The 18,467-nt window shown below is 34.5% G+C and overlaps 2 protein-coding genes across 2 annotated transcripts; one reads left to right on the plus strand and one right to left on the minus strand.

The window, feature by feature from the left end:
* Positions 1-3,519: 3,519 nt before the first annotated feature.
* LOC115975946 (uncharacterized protein At4g22758-like) lies at positions 3,520-4,801 on the plus strand. Its single transcript, XM_031097002.1, has 2 exons — positions 3,520-4,277; positions 4,402-4,801. The coding sequence occupies exons 1-2, from the start codon at positions 3,974-3,976 to the stop codon at positions 4,575-4,577; spliced, it is 480 nt and encodes a 159-aa protein (XP_030952862.1). The 5' UTR covers positions 3,520-3,973; the 3' UTR covers positions 4,578-4,801.
* A 3,342-nt stretch (positions 4,802-8,143) lies between these two features.
* On the minus strand, positions 8,144-9,853 carry LOC115975947. Its single transcript, XM_031097003.1, has 3 exons — positions 9,776-9,853; positions 9,293-9,578; positions 8,144-8,392 (listed from the first exon to the last, which is right to left on the minus strand). Exons 2-3 carry the CDS (start codon positions 9,558-9,560, stop codon positions 8,217-8,219), a joined length of 444 nt encoding a protein of 147 aa, XP_030952863.1. The 5' UTR covers positions 9,561-9,578; positions 9,776-9,853; the 3' UTR covers positions 8,144-8,216.
* Between the last annotated feature and the right edge of the window lie 8,614 nt (positions 9,854-18,467).

The following is an 18,467-nucleotide window of genomic DNA, read 5'->3' on the forward strand; positions in this document are numbered from 1 at the left end:
CTACCATCAAGTATCACCACCTTACAAATTTAATAATAGTCGTCGTCATTTTTTATTTGTTTTCTATAGTCAATGACTTCAACTTCATACAGTTCTGAGTTGGATATTGTAAAGAGCGTTTCTATAAATATTATTAATACACAAGGATATGTTTTGTCTAGTTGTGGCATTTAATATTACCATAATAGTATCAAATGTCGACATTAACATTGTTAGAGCATTTTAGAGGTGGATTTGTATATTCCCAATTTCCCATGCCTATTGTTCTCTATGTCAAAAGGCTTGCAAATTACTATTGATTAATTTTTTTATCCTCTTCTCCAAATTAGGACAATTGAATTATCCAAAGAAGAAGAAGAAGAAGACGAAGCATATTGTCCTGTATATGTATTGCACTCACTCAATTCGTAGTACTATAGTATGGCATAAATAAGCCTCCTTGTATGGTTACACACACTGCTAATTAATAAATACGAGTACAGTTTTGAGAACCCCGTTCCTATCTAGTACAAATCATATACAATTATATCTCCTGTTTCTTGTTTGGCAACTCTTTTATCTCCTTACATAGTAAGAAAGCACATTGTGATTACCTAGCTTTTGTAGTTGCAATGGCTTTTCAAGGATAAGGGGTTATCACCACCACACACCCTTGGTGCGATGATCATTCTACAAGTAAAAGTGCTTATAGAGTGTGGGGGGCAAGGGCTGGAGTTTAAGAGCCCGTTTGGATTACTAGTTTTGATAACTCAATTCTCTGTTTTCATAACTCATAACTCAAAAATGGTGGGACCCATAGCAAAAAGTTTGTTTGGCAAACAATAACTCTGTTTCTATCACTCAATTCTCTGATTTTTTAATTATGAGTTATGGAAACTGAAAACAATTTTTGGCTGTTTTCAGTTTTCATAACTCATAACTCAATGACAATATTGTAATTAAACACACAAAGGGGACCCACAGTCGCAACTTTTGACCACCTTTTAACTTTTTTTTTTTGTGTTTGGGTTGGCGTTGGCTGTTTGTTTTTTTTTTTCATAAGGTTAGCGTTGCTATTCGTTTTTTTTTTTTTTTTATTTTTTTTCCACTGGTCTAAAGTGAGTTTGGTACTTTAAAAAAAAAAAAAAAAAAACTGCCGGTGACAGGTTATGGGCCCACAAATAGGTGTAAAATATTTGAGTGGATGGTGCCAAACAACAGGGTAATTTTAAGTGATAGAGTGATGATTATGAGTTATGAGTGATGAGTAATGAAATTGAGATACCAAAAAAATGAAGACCAAACAGCCCCAAGTCTTCAGGAGAGTTCACACCATTATATACACTGATTAGGTAGAGAGATTCATCTTGTAAAAAAAAAAAAAAAAAAAAAAAAAAAAAAAGATAAGGGGTTTTCTTAATCTTTTGTCTATCCTTATTCTATCCTATTTATTGTAACAATAAGTGTAATATAGCTCATAGTATTTATTGTGACAATCAGTGTAATATAGCTCATAGTATCATACACAATTACTGTCAGCGTAGGTGAGTGTATTTCACACACTTTTACTCTTTGTTGCTTGTTCCACATTGGTTAGGAATGAGTTCACTTATGTATTTATATGATATTATCCATCTATATTTATAACTTAAGATAGTGGACTTAGTATTAGACTCGGGCTTATTCATATCATACACATGTAATTTTATAGCTTTGCGTGATCTTTTTAAACTCTCCCTTTAAATTTCTACCATGAGCAAACTAAACACATCAAAATCAATTGTCACTTTTTTCTTCATCAATTTCTCAAGATACCTTACAGCTATGATCTTTTTAAACTCTCCCTTTAAATTTCTTCCATAAGCAAACTAAACACATCAAAATCAATTCACTTTTTTCTTCATCAATTTCTCAAGATACCTTACAGCTATGATCTTTTTAAACTCTCCCTTTAAATTTCTTCCATGAGCAAACTAAACACATCAAAATCAATTTTCACTTTTTTCTTCATCAGTTTCTCAAGATACCTTATAGCTATGATCCATCCCCGTTTGTTGACTAGCTCGCCAACATTTTCCCCAAATATCATTCACTAGGTTAGTTCTGTGATCATGTATCAAGCTGCAATTGTGGAAACACATGCATTGAGATTGTAGTCCGTTGAGTTCTATTCCCATTGTATTTGACTTATACAACACTCACTGCACTAATTGAATATAACTCCCTTATACAATTTTATATACGGTTGAATAATAATGCAGTTGTTTTTTTTAAACACTAATGATAATATATTGATACATACGAGGTATACCGTTCACCTACGATAAGGATTACCCTCCATATTAAAGTCGACATCTCAAGGTCAAAAGGCGCATACATCATTCAATTATGTTACTTTATCTAGATTATACTTCGATAACCTCTCTTCATACAGTTCAATAATGCATTTATTTATACCAACTTAACTTATTTTAGTACCACACTATTTGGGAAAATGATAAGACTATATAATTTTACACAATTTTGATTATAATTCGCTACATGACAAGTTGTAAATGGTAAAGTTGTAAACCCACTTATAAACCCACTACCACACACCTATTGCTCACAACTCGCCACATGGCGAGTTATGGCTAAAGTAGTGTAAAATTATGTGATCCTAGCATTGCTTCACTATTATGTGATCCTAGCATTTCTAAGTAGTTGATATTGGATAATCACTTCTACATGGATTAAACACTTTATCTCCACCACTCATAGTTTACATCAAAATTGTGGCAAAAGTTATGGTACAAAAATTGCATCCATATAATTTCTCTAATTCATAATGAGAAAGTTTGTAGGCACAAATTTGTCTCACAACTCTTTGCTCAAGTCTAATGTGGTCAACTATAAATAATGGAATTATGTGAAAGTGATTATTTATCATTCATAATTGATAACATCGGAGTTGTGATAAGAATTGTGACACAAAAGTTGTGGGAATAACTAATTCACAACAAGAGGCTTTTTTTTAAAGGAATCATCATGCCACCACTACTACCATTACCTACCCTTTGAACAAGTCTTCCTCTAAAATTATGAGTAATTTTTATATAGTCTCAGAGCACAATGATGTTATACTCCATTTTTTCACATTTATGAAGGATCCTGTTAATTAAATTTATTATGAGATCGATTATGAGTATGAGAGGATTGAATACTACATGTCTGTTTGGTAAATATTTTTTTTGCCAACTTATTTTACTATTCCGTTTATTTTTGCTACTATTAATAGGATTCACTGTACTATTTCAGCTAATTTTTACCTTTGTTTACGATACTTTTAACAAAAAAATTTTAATTTCAATAAAATAACCGAATCTCAAACCGACCTTATGCAGACCTTATGCAACGTGGACCAAAAGTACTACCAACTCTGCTACAAACTACAATGGTATTAATTATTAATATTCCCAAAAATTACACCATGAAATCAGCATAAATTGTGTACCAGTTGTGTACTACCGACTCCACAACGGTATTAACTAGGTAAAAAGGTTATACGTGGAAGACGTACCCAAATTTGCGTGAGCAACCGGATATAAAAAAGCCAACACTCTCTCAGTTGTTCAACTTGCTACACAAACCTGGGTTTTCTTTTTAAGCAGATATTCTTCTCCTTTGTACAGGCCCTAAGTCCTTGCCCTCTTTCCATCCATTCTTTGATTTTTGGATGGTAGAAACGTGTCGTTCTTTCATGCACTTTCCTCTTCTTCCTCTCTCTCAGAGCGCAACTGTGCGTTCGCTAAACGCGTTGTCCTCCTTTGGTTCCTGCAAACAAGCCTGGTATTATCGCTGCCTAGGCCTTGACCCCTGAACCCCCCACACCTCTCTCACACAATTTCTTTCCCTCTTCGAAACTCTGCATATATATATTTTGTTTGGTTCCATTTGGATAATCGAAAACCAGTGAAAGTTAGAATTCAAACAGAAAAAAGAAAAAAAGAAAGAGATGAAGAGCAACGTTGTTACTGAGAAAATGGTGCAGCAGAATCAAAAGAAGAATAATGATAGCCTAAACGTGAAGAAGAATAATAATAGTCCAAAGGCGAAGGGTGTGAAAGGTAATAGATTCTTGATCACAGTCAATGTTCTTGGAAGCGCAGGACCAATGAGGTTTGTGGTGAATGAGGATGATCTTGTTTCCGGGGTCATTGACAATTCTCTTAAAACCTATGCCCGCGAAGGCCGCCTTCCAGTTCTTGGTTCTGACGTCAACGATTTCATTCTCCATTGTGCTGATGTGGGATTCGATGGTATTATCACCAACCCTTTTCTTAACCTTTGTTCCTTTCGAATTACAATTCGATGGTTCTTAATAATTGGATTCGATTGGTTTTTGTTAATTCTGATTTCATTTTCATATGGAACATTTTGTAGCTTTAAATCCAGGGGAATCAATAGGTGCCCGTGGAGGGAGGAACTTTCTGCTGTGCAAGAAACAGAGGCAGCCACAGATGACAGAAGCGAGGTCGGAGATGATAGCTAAAAAGCGAAGTGGGAGCTGGAAAGAATGGCTTAACAAGTCCTTTAACAAAAGGATATTGACTCATTAAGCTGTGTTTATTATAGGAGCATCTACTTTCTTATGATATGTTAGGTGTGTTCCACTATGTCTGTCTCCTCACGCTTCATGATTGTGATTGTGAATGTGACCATGCTTCCTAGCTTTGATGCTTTTATAGAGCATAACGCAACAGTAAATAAAAAGAAAAAGATATGTTCTCAACTATGAATTCCAGAAAATATGCCTTAGTCGTTAGACTTTGGTTTGCGTGTGCATCTTGTTTGGCATAGAATCTTTTTCAATCTCTCATTGTCTTCTTTTGGTTTCTTGTTTCAATCTCCTTTATCTTGTGGGAAAGGAGCGTTTGATATGATTCAGAAAAGCAAATAATCAGGAAGCTAACTGGGGGAGGTGGGCCATTAAAGTAGTACTTTACGTTTTCATTGAAAAAAAAAAGGAAATTGACTTCTTGAAAATGGAGGATGTTGTTTCATCCAACATGACTAGTTTGAGACAAAATTTCTCTCCAATTTAGTTTAGAAAGAAATTTTTCAAACTTCTTATATTTTTCTATTTTTTAGTTAAGAATTTTGAAAATCTAATTGTTAAATTTTAAGTTTTTTATATTTTTAATATGCATATCAAATTTCATTTAAATTAGATGTTATTTATTATTTAATCAATAAACTTATTTTTTATACACAATTTTAGATTACAAAAACTTGAAATTTTAACATTTGTTTGATGACATAGTAATTGGTTTTTGATTTTCTGGAAATAATAAGAACATGCAATCTAACGGTTAGATTTTCAAAATTCACACTAAATACAAAGATATATGAAGAATTTGAAAGGTTTTTCTCCAAAATTTATTCACTTGGTAGCTAGTGCTAGTCACTAAAAATAAAAATAAGAAAAAAAGAAGAAGATGTGATTGGAATTGCACAAGCTTGTATCAGAATTGGGTAAATTGCTAAGCTATTTTTGATGAAATGGAGAAGTAGTTCAAGTTTTATATGAACTGGAAAAAGAAAAGAAAATTATTGTGCAATTACATAAAATTTAATATCAGTTGTTTTGATTTAGAATTAGCAGAAACACATTCACACGAAGAGTAAAATAAAACATTTATACCAAATAACAATATTTAACATAATTTAGTCAACCTCATATCTACATTCACGTACAACATCAATCAAAATCTGTTGTCAATGATACGGATTATAACCACTTAATGAAACCTTGCAACACTCGCAGCTCACACAAAAACACTCAAAAAACTCACCAACATAAACAAAACCTCTCACAAACACAAAATTCACAAACCCAAAGCCCCAATCCACCCAATAACTCTCTCACACTCACAAAACAACAAACTCTCAACACATAACCGCGAGTATCTTTCAACCTAAAAAATCTATCAAATTATTCTTCAAAGAAACACTCGCATTTGTCCATCAAATGCAATGACTAACAACATTAATTTAAACTCATAAAATCAATAGCTGAACTGAAGAAAATACCGCAATGGAGAAGTTTCATTTGTAGAGGACCCACGCTCCAAATTCAGAAAAGTTCCAAAACCAACAGAGGCAGAATATTAAGAGAGAAAGTTGTTCTCTAAATTTGTGTGCAAATGAGGGGGGGATAGTGCTATTTGTAAGCATTTGAATTTGAAAACGACCATTGATCATAATCATTATCATGTGCGCCACAAGATGATGATAAGGAGTGCATGATCATCATGAGTTTTGCATGACGATGATAAATTAAGCAACCTAAAATTCCTGACCTTAGCTCAACAAATAGAATTTTTAGCTTTCCATCTTTGAGAGCTTTGTTAGAGACCATCCTAATGTCTGATTTTGGTGTTGTCTCATTAAAAATCTCCTGAAATCTATTTTACCATACCACCAAATTTTATAATCTTTCCTAATGAAAAGAAAATTATAGCCCTTGGAAGTAGGATAGTAAATAAGAAAATTTCATTGGAAATTTCAAATTTGAATTTCTTTCCTCTTTCAAGACAAGTTTCCAGTGAGAAGGGACATCCTAGAAATTTTTTTCATATGGAATCTTTGTGGGCTTTGCTGGATATATTCCCCACCTCCGATTAAGGTGCTTTGATGTCATTGGAAAGCTCATGATATCTGCCACAGGTTTTGCAATACGGCCTAAACATTCGGAAAGTTACGGCCTTCAAAAGCAGGGTAGTGATAAGATAATTTCATTGCAAATTTAAAATGTGAATTTTTTTTTTTGAGAAAGTAAAATGTGAATTTCTTTCCACTTTGCACACAAGTTTTCCAACCAGCCAAACATCACCCTAAAAAAAAATTCTGGATCACCCATGTGCGGCTTATGTCAACTTCATGCACAAAGTTAGTACTTGGAGTTGATTTCTAAGATTTTGTGGCGTAATCTTCATTATCTTTCTATATTATATGCAAATTTTCCAGTAATCTAGACTTTAACCCACCGTCCAAATAGTGCTTAACCAAGTTATAGAGAATTTCGTAGCCTAAAAAAATTAATTATTTAAATTTTTTTTAGGTTGCAAAAAATGACATGGCATTATTTTAATCATTAGATAAACTAAACATGTATAGCAAGTTTATGTTGAACTTAATAGAAAACATGGACGAATGAGTGACTAATGCAAATAGAATATAACTTCATAAAGTAAAATACAAATTATAAAAGTTCAAAATATAAAATCCAAAAACCCCAAACTTTAAGGGTGGGTTTGTACTTTAACCTAGCTATTTCCTCAATGTAGTATTTAAACTAGCTTGGACTCCATACTTCTTATGTCATTATTGTTTAGCATAATTAATGGTACATAATGTTGGAATATAATAGTTTATAAAATTATTAATTTATTAATCCCATAAGCTTTTGGGATTAGTGGTAGGTTATCGTTGTATCGTAGTAGAGATCATACCAAAGATGTTAGATTAATGCATATATTATTAAATTTACTTTTTCTTAACAATGGAAGAAATATAAAAATAGATCCAACCCTAGCTATTTGGGTTGGATACTCCCTAATCAATTCTTTAAATCACCAGTTAAACCTTCACTGCATTTCAATCCTTTTACCTGCCAATAAAGTAGGTGCACTCTAATGTCAATCATATTCTTAGAAGTCCATAATGCACCAGTAATTTACAACCTTTATTGAACGTAATAAGCCTCCATTTTGAGAAAGTCATGTTCTTATTCTCTCATCAAAAGCAGGTTTCTTTTTCATCCACCTTCCCCAATTATCATCCTCTCCATTTTTATATCCTCTAATATGTTCCGAATCTGTATTTATCAATTTGAAAAGTAGCAAAAACATAATTGTAACTCAACACTCATGGAATTCAAAAGTTACCTTTTTTTTTTTTGGCAATATACCATTTGAGTGAAACTCATTCCATTTCATGTTTCTTATTAAAATAGTTGAATAAATGTTTTTAATAGAGATGTCTAGGAATCAAAATTCCCCCTCTTCCAACTATCAAATTAGAAAAGAAAAAACAAGTCGGATTACCAAAAGCATTAAATGATGCATTATTATTACAATTGCGATTACAGTGAAGCTTGATAACACACATTTATTTAGGCATGATCGACATGTTTTAGCTTATAGATATAACATCGATCTTCTTAGCTAATGAAAACTTTTCAAGGCACAGACATCTTAATGAGATAATACCTTGAAACTAAGGGACCTGTTAACCCAATCCTTCAATCTCCCACTTCCCTTTTGATCTATCATCTCTGACATCTCTTTCGTAATTTGCGACTCGCTCTTCTTCTTGTAGAGCCCAAAGTTCCTTTCCCCATGAGTTCCTATCCGTTCCCATGGATTCAAAGCTACAATAAGATTCCATAATAAGAATTTATTAGATTATTGTAACCCTAAAGATTTGGCTACAAGCATAGAATGGAATAAGAGCATATATATATATATATGTGTGTGTGTGTGTGTAACCTCCTCTCACATAGAGGTGAGTCTGAAGCTTGTGGACTTTACTCCTGTGTGAGAGGGTGGTTAGTTGCTAAGAACTTATTCTTAGCATCGGTTTTTGACAATTGTATCATGGTACCAATTTCTTTTAATTGATAATGGTAATTGATTACATTTATCCCCGACACAATATTCTATTAAAAAAAGAAGAAGAGGAAATTGAAAATGTTATTAAAACCAATCACAAAATTCAAAAGAATACAAACCCTCACATCAAAAAACAAAAACAAACAAACAAACCTATCAAAGAGAAAGCAAGCCATCAAAATAACCTTAAAGTTTGGAAACAGACTTTTTTTTTTTTTTTTTTTGGAGAAGTAGTTTGGCAACAAACCTAGTTGCAGCTTAATGCTACAATTTCACTTAATATTTTTTTATTGGATGTAAGATTTAACAAATTCACCATTGGCTTACATTTTCTTTTAATATCCTTAATGTTTGCAAAATTTGCACAAAATTAAAAATCAATAGTTATGTCATTAATCAAATATTTTAAGTTTTAAGTTTTTGAAATCTAAAATTATGCAATAAAAAAAAAAGTTAATGGATCAAATAGTAAATAACATCGGATTAACACAAAATTTGATATATGTATTAAAAATATAAACAATATGCAATTTAATAGTTAGATTTTCAAAATATATAATCATCCTAAGTTCTTTAATTCAAGTTGTAGTTTTAAGCTATAACTAAGTTTATAACCAAACTTAGTCATTTAAAAAAAAAAAATGAGTTGGAGATAATACTCTCGAATTTGGCTGCCGGATAGAGAAAGAAATTGTTGACATCAGAACCAAGGACCGGAAGCCTGCCTAAGCGTGCATATGATTTGAGAGTAGTGTCAATGACCCCGGCAACAAGATCATCCTCATTCACCACAAAACTTATTGGTCCTACACTTCCAACAACATTGACTGTGATCAAGAATCTGTTATTCTTCACATTTGTTTGAGCTTCTTTATTCTTCTTATGCTTCAGCAGCACTGATTTCTCTGACACGGTCCTCTTCAACATGTTTTTTGTTTCCTTCGCCTTTCCGAAGATCCAAATGAAATCAAACAAAAAGGAAGGCTTAGAAGGTGAAAGATATAGTTCCTTGAAATCTCCAATACCCCAAATAGATTTAAACAACAAAAGTGACAAAAAAGAAGAATTGGGGACTGCAAGAGAGAGTTTGAAAGAAAGGAATAGATGGGGTTTAGGGGTCGAGGCCGAGGCTGCGATAGTACCAGGATTCTTTGCAGGAACCAAAGGAGAAGAGTGCTTGTTGGGAGCGCTTGAACGCTCTGGCAGATAAAGGATGCAGAAAGAGCATCGAAGGACGAGTTTTTTCCACCGTCCAAAACTGAAGGCAGAAATTATGACGGAAAAGACAGAACGTGAAAGGGATTGTTTGGAGAAGAAGAAGAAGAATAGAATATCTTCAACACCAATGGCAAATGTTTGATTGCAGCAAAAGAGAGCACGTTTGTCTGCTTTATATTTTGAATTTTAGTTTATTTTAATCAATATTGTATTTAGTCTATTGCTTTATTCATTTATCTATGGGTATATGCAAGATTGTCAAAATCGGGATCCTATGTAGGATCGTTGAAGGTAGGTAGGATCGTGAATCGTAAGATCTTACATAGTTTCAATTTAAAGCAAAAAATACATTGATAATGGCTTTATATATTGAATAATCTCATAAATCATAAATTTATCCATAAAAAAAAACTTAGATTTGCATCATATGATGTAATTTGCATGTTATACATTGCTAAGTTTATACTAACAAAACAAATATATTTAAATTTTGACCCAATGTATTTCAATACATGTTTAATTAGCAACCAAATACCAAAATATTTATCAAAACATATAGAAAATATTTTCCAAGTTCTAAGTTCCAATTTTGAAATCCAAAATAAGTTAGCAAATGGAAATTAGCTAACTACAATATGAAATCCAAAAGTAAGATGAATATTAAGGTACATGAAGTGAACATTTAATTATTCCTGATAGGCCAATAACGTATTGACTTCTTGTGATGAATTAATTGATTAATTAGCAAAGTTTATTAATTAATCAAATTAACATGCAATGTACGTGGGAACATAAACAAATCACCAATAAACTAAAGTATGCAACAGAAATTAAATTGACACGGTAATTTGTTTACGAATGGAGAAAACCTACACGACAAAAATCCCACTGGGTGATTTTAAGGTCACTACTCCCAAGAATCCACTATTATCAAAACAAGCGATTACAAGTAAAGGAATCACAGTACCTTATACCAACCTACAATTGAACTTTTACCCCAATACCCAATTAGATTTGTTCTGTAGTGACAATCTCTCCTTTTAATGCACGGCTCCCAATACGTGACTAACCAATTGCGCGGATCCCAGTATGCAACTTCAATCTCCAACTAAAGAAGGTTATTGGTTGCAAAGTTTTTCAGTTCATCACACGATGAAGATTGAAAAGCTCCTTGGTTACAAAACATTACGATGCACAAACACAGTAGCTTCTTCATAAGAAAGATGAACTAGGACAAATTCTGTCTCCGATCACAATTTGCTTGAACAAATTTTGCTCAACACTTGTGCAACTTATGTCACATTTGACGGACTTTAAAATAATCATTTTATATGTCTAGGGTTGTGAGAAAAGAAAGTCCAAACATATATCATGAATTGGATGAAAAACAAAACAGAAAATCTGAATTTCATAAACCTCAACAGATACCTTATCTGTCGAGTTGTTGTCAAGCCATGGGTTGGAACAACTCTTCAAGGGTCGATAGATGCTAGCTGTCGAGTTTTAATGAACAACACTTTTCACACTTGAATTTTGGACAGACTTGCATGGCTTTAACACTTGAACTTGAAACCTTGTTTCTTGAAGTATTAAACATATCCTAGATCTACTCAAATACAAGTAAAGTTTGTTTTCTCAAAGGATTAGCCAATTACATAAAATAGTGATATATATTCCTAATAAGTGAATCACATATGTCCTAACGATCTCCACCTTTGGCAATCCATAACAAAATCACAATTAACAAATGAGATATGAAAGAAGTCATAAATCACTCAACTCATATTCACTTGTTGAATACAATAAAATCTATCCTAATACAAACTCTTGAAAAACTTTGCAAGAAGAAAGTCTATGTCAAGAAAGACTTTGACAACCTGTATTTCTGAAATACTTTAAACAAAACTCATCACGGCATCTTAGTGTGAAATAGAAATAATAAAGTGCATACATAATATAAGAAACATGTGTATAAAGAAAGAAAAGAAACAACATATGGAGAGATAGGTGGAAAGAAAAAAACATACATCACTATATAAGGAATGTAAGAACAATGTATGTCAATAATGGTCACAAGACCCATGTACAAGACAAAATGTATTTCAAAGAGAAAGAAAAGAAAAAGATACATCAGATCCTCACTACATCCCTCATATAAATACTCCCCCTATCAAAAATCTCCTATACTAATCCTCCCCCGAAGTATGACTACTTTGATAACCAAAACTACTTCCCCTTTTTGTCACATGTGACAAAGGGTAAGTGTATCAAGTAAACATCTTGTCAGTGCCAGAAGAGTTAGCATCTCCATCCTCATCATCATCGTCGTCGAAACCATCATCGTCCTCAGATGCCTTGGATGCCTTGAGAGGAGGAGAGGGAGACTCCACAAAGCCACCAAGGCAAGCCTGCCACCTAGCAATATAGTCATAATAGGTGTTCACCTGATACAACTTAGTAGAGAGTGTATGAAGGCAAGCATCCATGCACTGAAGTTGCGCCATGATCGCATCCAGATTCACACCTCCCGCTGAAGTAGAGGGAGCGGAGATGGATGGAGCTGAAGGAATGGGAGGAGCTGCCGTACCGAACCGCCTTGAACGAAACTGCGCCTCGCTGCATTTAACGGTACTAGCATCTATAGCACCCATGACATGGAAGGGCTCAGAAGAAGGAAAAGGAACATCAAAATGGCGTAAAAGCCTCATGATAGCTGAAGAAAAGATGAGCTTATCACGGGTCGCCGAATCCTTATACACATCTATAAGAGAAAGAATGAAATGAGAGGGAAAGTCTATACTAAGGTTCTCTAAAAGAGAAAGCAAAAATCGAACACGGGGCTCTGTAATAAAGTTATAGTGAGAGAGAGGATGAAGTACAAAAGTCATGACCATGTTAAAAAAAGAGAGCCTTTAGCAAAGCCCATACAAGAAATAAACTGACGATCGCCCCAATCAGATGGATGCTTACAGAAAGCAAAAATGAGCTTGTCTTTAGACACTGTCTTAAGACAATCACAACCAGGGTAGTTAGGATGCTCTACCCTAGGGACACGGAGCACATCAGAGACAATCTCCAGTGTGACAACAATGCGCGTAGCTTGAAGTAATGAAATGAGGTATTGAACAATCGAATCCATGCATGTTGGAGTAGAACTCCTAGATCAACACGGATCAACATGTGACTAGGACGTCACACAGTGACTCCCAACCCCGACTATAGATGACAGTGGGAAGGTCAATGCTGAAGAAGTCCGACAAGACGATGTGGATTTCCGAATGAATGCTTTGTTAGGGAAAGTTCTCAAAGAAGTCTGATCTGGCCTTCTCATCACAGAATCGAATAGAGAAAGGGGTAATGTCAGCAGAAGAAGATGCCTCGGAATGAAGAGGGTTCTGGGACAGAGCAGATTTACGTTTGGGTGCCATAGAAGCAAACTAACGTAAACGAAAAGAGGAAGAGAGAGAGAGAGAAAAGACAATCAGAAAAGCCCCAAGCAGTTCAAATATATCAAGATATATTGAAAAGAAAGAACTTATGCATGGGAATGTATGAACATGTGACATGCAATAGAAAAAGCATCATGGGCTCAGCCCAATCCAACCCTACCAGTACACAAGCAGATAACAGATATAGCACACATCTAAATGCATGAAAATACAGTTATAATGCTCATAAGATGCAATGCACGAAGTTTTTAAGATCAAATCTTCAAAACCCATCCCAAAAATTTTGCAAAAACCTCTTTGATTTTGAAAAACCCCAAATTTTTCAAAAATCCCAAAAACTTAAGTTAAAAAGCATAAAATGCATGAAAATGAGGGATTTAGACACTTACCAAGTGAAGAAAACTTGATTAGGGTCTTGGAATCCTTGAGAGAGAGGTTTAAGGTGAGAGAGAGAGATTTTAGAGGTGAAAGGACACAGATAGATCGAGAGAAATTGAGAGAAATAAGATTTGAATCGCAAGTGCCCTTTATATAGCACCTCAGTAATTCTCGACAAATCGAGAGGTGTCGAGGATCTGTCGAGCTTTAAAGGGTTCAATATAAGCTGCTATCGAGCATGTGTTAAAGGCAAGGTAAAGCTCGATGGATCAAGGTTTCTGTTGAGGTTCTATTGAGGGGATAGAAACTTTTTCAATCGATCCACCTAACTATCGAAAGGTGTCAAGATTACGATAAAAAGCAACTAAAGAGCTCAACAGATAAGCTAGGTGTCGAGCGATGTCGAGGATCTGTCAAGGTTACTTAAAAACAAATTTTCAAGAAGGAAAAAAAAACATAGATATGAATGCAATCAAGCATGCAACTCAACCAAAGATCCAAACAACATTTTAATCTCTCAAAATCATCTCTCAACAACAAAAGTTAAGCACATAGATCCCAAAAACACACACACACACACACATACACAACAAGTCTAACCAATTTTATATTTCAAAAACAAGTTAAGACAGTTTAGTGAGCATACATTAACACATGTATTCCTTGTGATGATTAAATCACATTGTACCTGCACATGTATCAAGAGTAGCAAAGAATATTGCGTGTAGCAAAGAATATTACGTGTTGTGTGTGAAAAACATCGCAAGATTGCATAAGTGTCTACATGTTATGACGATTTGAGATATGAGAAAATCACTTTAACTCACACACAATCATAACTGTTTGATGGGGATTATCACCTTCGAGATACATCCTATAACTCCCAAATCTCCTAGAATACATGCTTGCAATCATATTTAAAGCATTTTATTCTTTATTCTTTTTATTTTCTTTGCATATTTTTCTTTTTGAGCATATCATGCATGTGCATATAAAAGAGAGAAAAGAAATACTCAATTATGTTAAGCATTTGACATTTCACTTTTGCTATGCCGAAGCATACAAATGTCATTTCATGATTGGTAGACAACAATGGTGAGATGGTTGTTTATGCCTTTCTCTTAGGATTTTCTAGTCCTTCCCATCAAAAAGAGTGATACGAGTGTTAACTACAAGAGATCACTTAACCTTACTCATCACAAACATGAGCCACAAAACTCACTTGCTTAGTTGTGTATAGAGATGCTCATCTAAGCTACAAAAGATAAAAAGTTTTAAAAACTTTGTTTCAATGGCCATCCATGGTACACAAGTACCAATGTATACAAACATACACTGTTTTTATATATATTTTTTTTAATTTTTCAATTTTTTTTTATGAAAAACAAAATAAACCAAAACTGAAAAGAAAACAAACAAAAACAAATTAAACAAAGTAATGCATAAAACTAGACTAACTCAAAACAATAAAGCAAAACACACAAGTAATGCAAACAAAAACAAGAAGAGGGGAGATAAAAGTGATAGAATCACTTGGAGCCTCTTTCCTTTCACACCTTAGAAGAACCTTTCCTTTGAGTAAACCCTTGAACTGGCGGTGAAGGGGAAGAATTGAAACTGTTCAAGTTTGAAAGAAACATGAGGGCTTTGAGAAGATCTCTAAGAAGAGCAAATGAGGATGGAAACTGATTTTGGTTTCCCGACGCAATCATATGGTTGCTCTGTTGAGTGGCTAACCACTTATAGCAATTAAGTTGAGTATGACCAGCTGCTCCACAGTGATGATAGAAATGTTGCTTTTTTCTGTTTTGGCTTTTCAGAGTTAGCCTTCTTAGCCCTAGGGTTTTTAATCTCTTTCTTATCAAGCTTAGGGGGTGCTCCTAAAACAGACTTACCCTTATCTATGTTTTCACTAGCTAATTCATTTTTAACAACATTGTTCTCAGTTTCAACATTATTAGTAGGAGGAACAAAAACAGTAGCACTAGTAGAAGCAATGCTAGGAGAAGAGAGATCATACCCTAAACTGGTTCTATCGGAAGCAGATTTCTGAAAACTGAGCATCTCATCGAGCTTTGCACTTGAAGTCCTCTCCAATTGAGCTCTAACTTGAAACAACTCCGATTCAAGTTTCTTGGTCTTCTCAGCCAAGGAATTTTTCTCAAACTTCGGTACTCCAATAGTCTGATTGGCTTCATCAAACTTTGTAGAAAGCTCTTCTCGTTCCAGCTCTACATCTCTAAGCTTCTTGGTGGTCAACCTATACACCTTCTCATACTTTTCTAAGACCTTGTATAATTTTGCATAGGCTGTGTGGATGCCATCTTGTTCATTCCTCTTCTTAAACTTGGACTCCACTAATTCCTGTTCTTCATCCACATCTTCAACAATCCCTTCAGTAGGATTAACAGTGGCAGTGAAGGCATTTGGGATTTCATCATCCTCATTGTCGAAATCATCCTTAGGTTCGATGTCACTCAATGTAGCAGCAAGTGTCTTGCTCTTCCCAATAGTCTTTAGATATGTGGGGCACTCTTGTTTCATGTGATCGAAGCCTTGACACCCGAAGCTCTTTGGTCCTAAGGGAACAGTATACTGACCACCATTCCTAGCATCCTTCTTCCCTTTGTCTTGGCTTTTAAACTGAGAGGAAGTAGATTGCTTACGGTCCTTGTCGAAGCCTTTCCCATTGGCATTCTTCATGAACTTCTTGAATTGCCATGTAATATAGGACTTTATCTTAGAATCTTCATCGTCTGAAGGCTCATCAGTATCACTGCTCTTGGCCTTCAATGCCATGCTCTTGCCCCTACTCGACTTGCCAATTCTTGTTAAACCTAACTTATAGGTTTGCAGATTACCAACCAGCTCTGTCAAAGGAATCTTGTCGATGTCCTTTGATTCCTTGATCACGGTGATCTTGGCATGGAATCTCTTGGATAGAAATCTGAGTACCTTTCTCACAATCTTAGGTTCAAGAATGGTTTCCCCAAGATTGAAAGTTGAGTTCACTATGTCCTTGAGTTTGGCATATAACTCATCAAATGACTCATCCTCCTCCATCTTAATATTTTCAAAGCTTGTAGTGAGCCTTTAAAGTTTTGAATCCTTGACAGCCTTAGTTCCTTCATAGGTTGTCTAGAGGATGGTCCATACTTTCTTTACAGTTTTAGTGAAGGATATCTTATTGAATTCCTCATTAGTGATTGCACTGAACAAATCATTCAATACTCTACTGTTAAAGTTTGCCGCCTTGATCTTGGTATCATCCCAATCAGCCGACACTTCCTTGGGCTTGGTCCAACCTATCTCCACAGCTTACCACACTTTCTCATCTAGAGACTGCAAGAAAACTCTCATGCGTACTTTCCAGTATACATAATTAGTACCATCAAATAAAGAAGGTATAATGAGAGTCTGTCCTCTATCCATGACAAACAGGGGTCAATGGATCACACAGCAAAGATTAACCTTAATCAAAGTGTGCCTGCTCTGATACTACTTGATAGGCTAAGAACATATTGACCCCTTGTGATGAATTAATTGATTAATTAGCCAAGTTTATTAATTAATAAAATTAACATGCAATGTAAATGTACGTGGCAGCACAAACAAATCACTAATAAACTAAAGTATGCAGCAGAAATTAAATTGACACGGTGATTTGTTTACGAATGGGGAAATCCTACACGGCAAAAACCCCACCGGGTGATTTTAAGGTCACCACTCCAGAGAATCCACTATTATCAAAACAAGCGGTTACAAGTAAAGGAATCCCAGTACCTTATACCAACTTACAGTTGAACCCTTACCCCAATACCTAATTAGACTTGTTCTGTAGTGACAATTTCTCATTTTAATGCATGACTCTCAGTACGTGACTAACCAATCGCGCAGATCCTAGTACACAACTTTGATCACCAACTAGAAAAAGTTATTGGCTACAAAGTTCTTCAGTTTATCACACGATAAAGATCGAGAAACTCCTTGGTTACAAAACCCTATGGTGCACAAACACATCAACTTCTTCATAAGAAAGATGAACTAGGGCAAATTCTGTCTCTGGTCACAATTTGCTTGAACAAACTTTGCTCAACACTTGTGCAACTTGTGTCACCTTTGACGGCCCTTAAAATAATCCTTTTATATGTCTAGGGTTGTAAGAAAAGAAAGCCCGAACATATAATCACGGATTGGATGAAAAACAGAAGAAAAAAATCTGAATTTCATAAACCTCGACAGATACCCTATTTGTCAAGCTGCTGTCAAGCCACAGACTGGAACAGTTCTTCAAGGCTTGATAGATGCTAGCTGTCGAGTTTTAATGAACAATACTTTTCACACATGAATCTTGGATAGACTTGCATGGTTTTGACACTTGAACTTGAAATTTTGTTTCTTGAAGTATTAAACACATCCTAGATCTACCCAAATACAAGTAAAATGTGTTTTGTCAAAGGATTAGCCAATTACATAAAATAATGACATATGTTCCTAACAAGTGAATCACATATGTCCTAACAATTCCCATTCTAAGGTTCTTATAATTACCGTCCTAAATTCCTAATCATCATCATCCATTTCATCATCTATGTAAATATTATATATTTGTATACTAGAGCTGCAAAAGATATCAAGATACAATTTCATACTCAACTATTCAAGTTATACTACTCGACAATAATTAGAGAACATGCTCAAAAAAATCAATCAATCAATATATAAATACAAGCATAACTGATAAAATTATATATATATTTTTAGTAATATTAGAACACAAATTAGTATA

The sequence above is a fragment of the Quercus lobata genome, chromosome 2, assembly GCF_001633185.2.
Source record: "Quercus lobata isolate SW786 chromosome 2, ValleyOak3.0 Primary Assembly, whole genome shotgun sequence".
NCBI lineage: Eukaryota > Viridiplantae > Streptophyta > Magnoliopsida > Fagales > Fagaceae > Quercus > Quercus lobata.

Coding starts and splice junctions, on each gene's coding strand:
- LOC115975946 (XM_031097002.1), top strand. CDS start 3,974: ATGAAGAGCAACGTTGTTACTGAGAAAATGGTGCAGCAGAATCAAAAG. Junction 4,278..4,401: donor TGCTGATGTGGGATTCGATG/GTATTATCACCA, acceptor AACATTTTGTAG/CTTTAAATCCAGGGGAATCA.
- LOC115975947 (XM_031097003.1), bottom strand. CDS start 9,560: ATGTTGAAGAGGACCGTGTCAGAGAAATCAGTGCTGCTGAAGCATAAG. Junction 8,393..9,292: donor TCCGGCAGCCAAATTCGAGA/GTATTATCTCCA, acceptor ATCTTATTGTAG/CTTTGAATCCATGGGAACGG.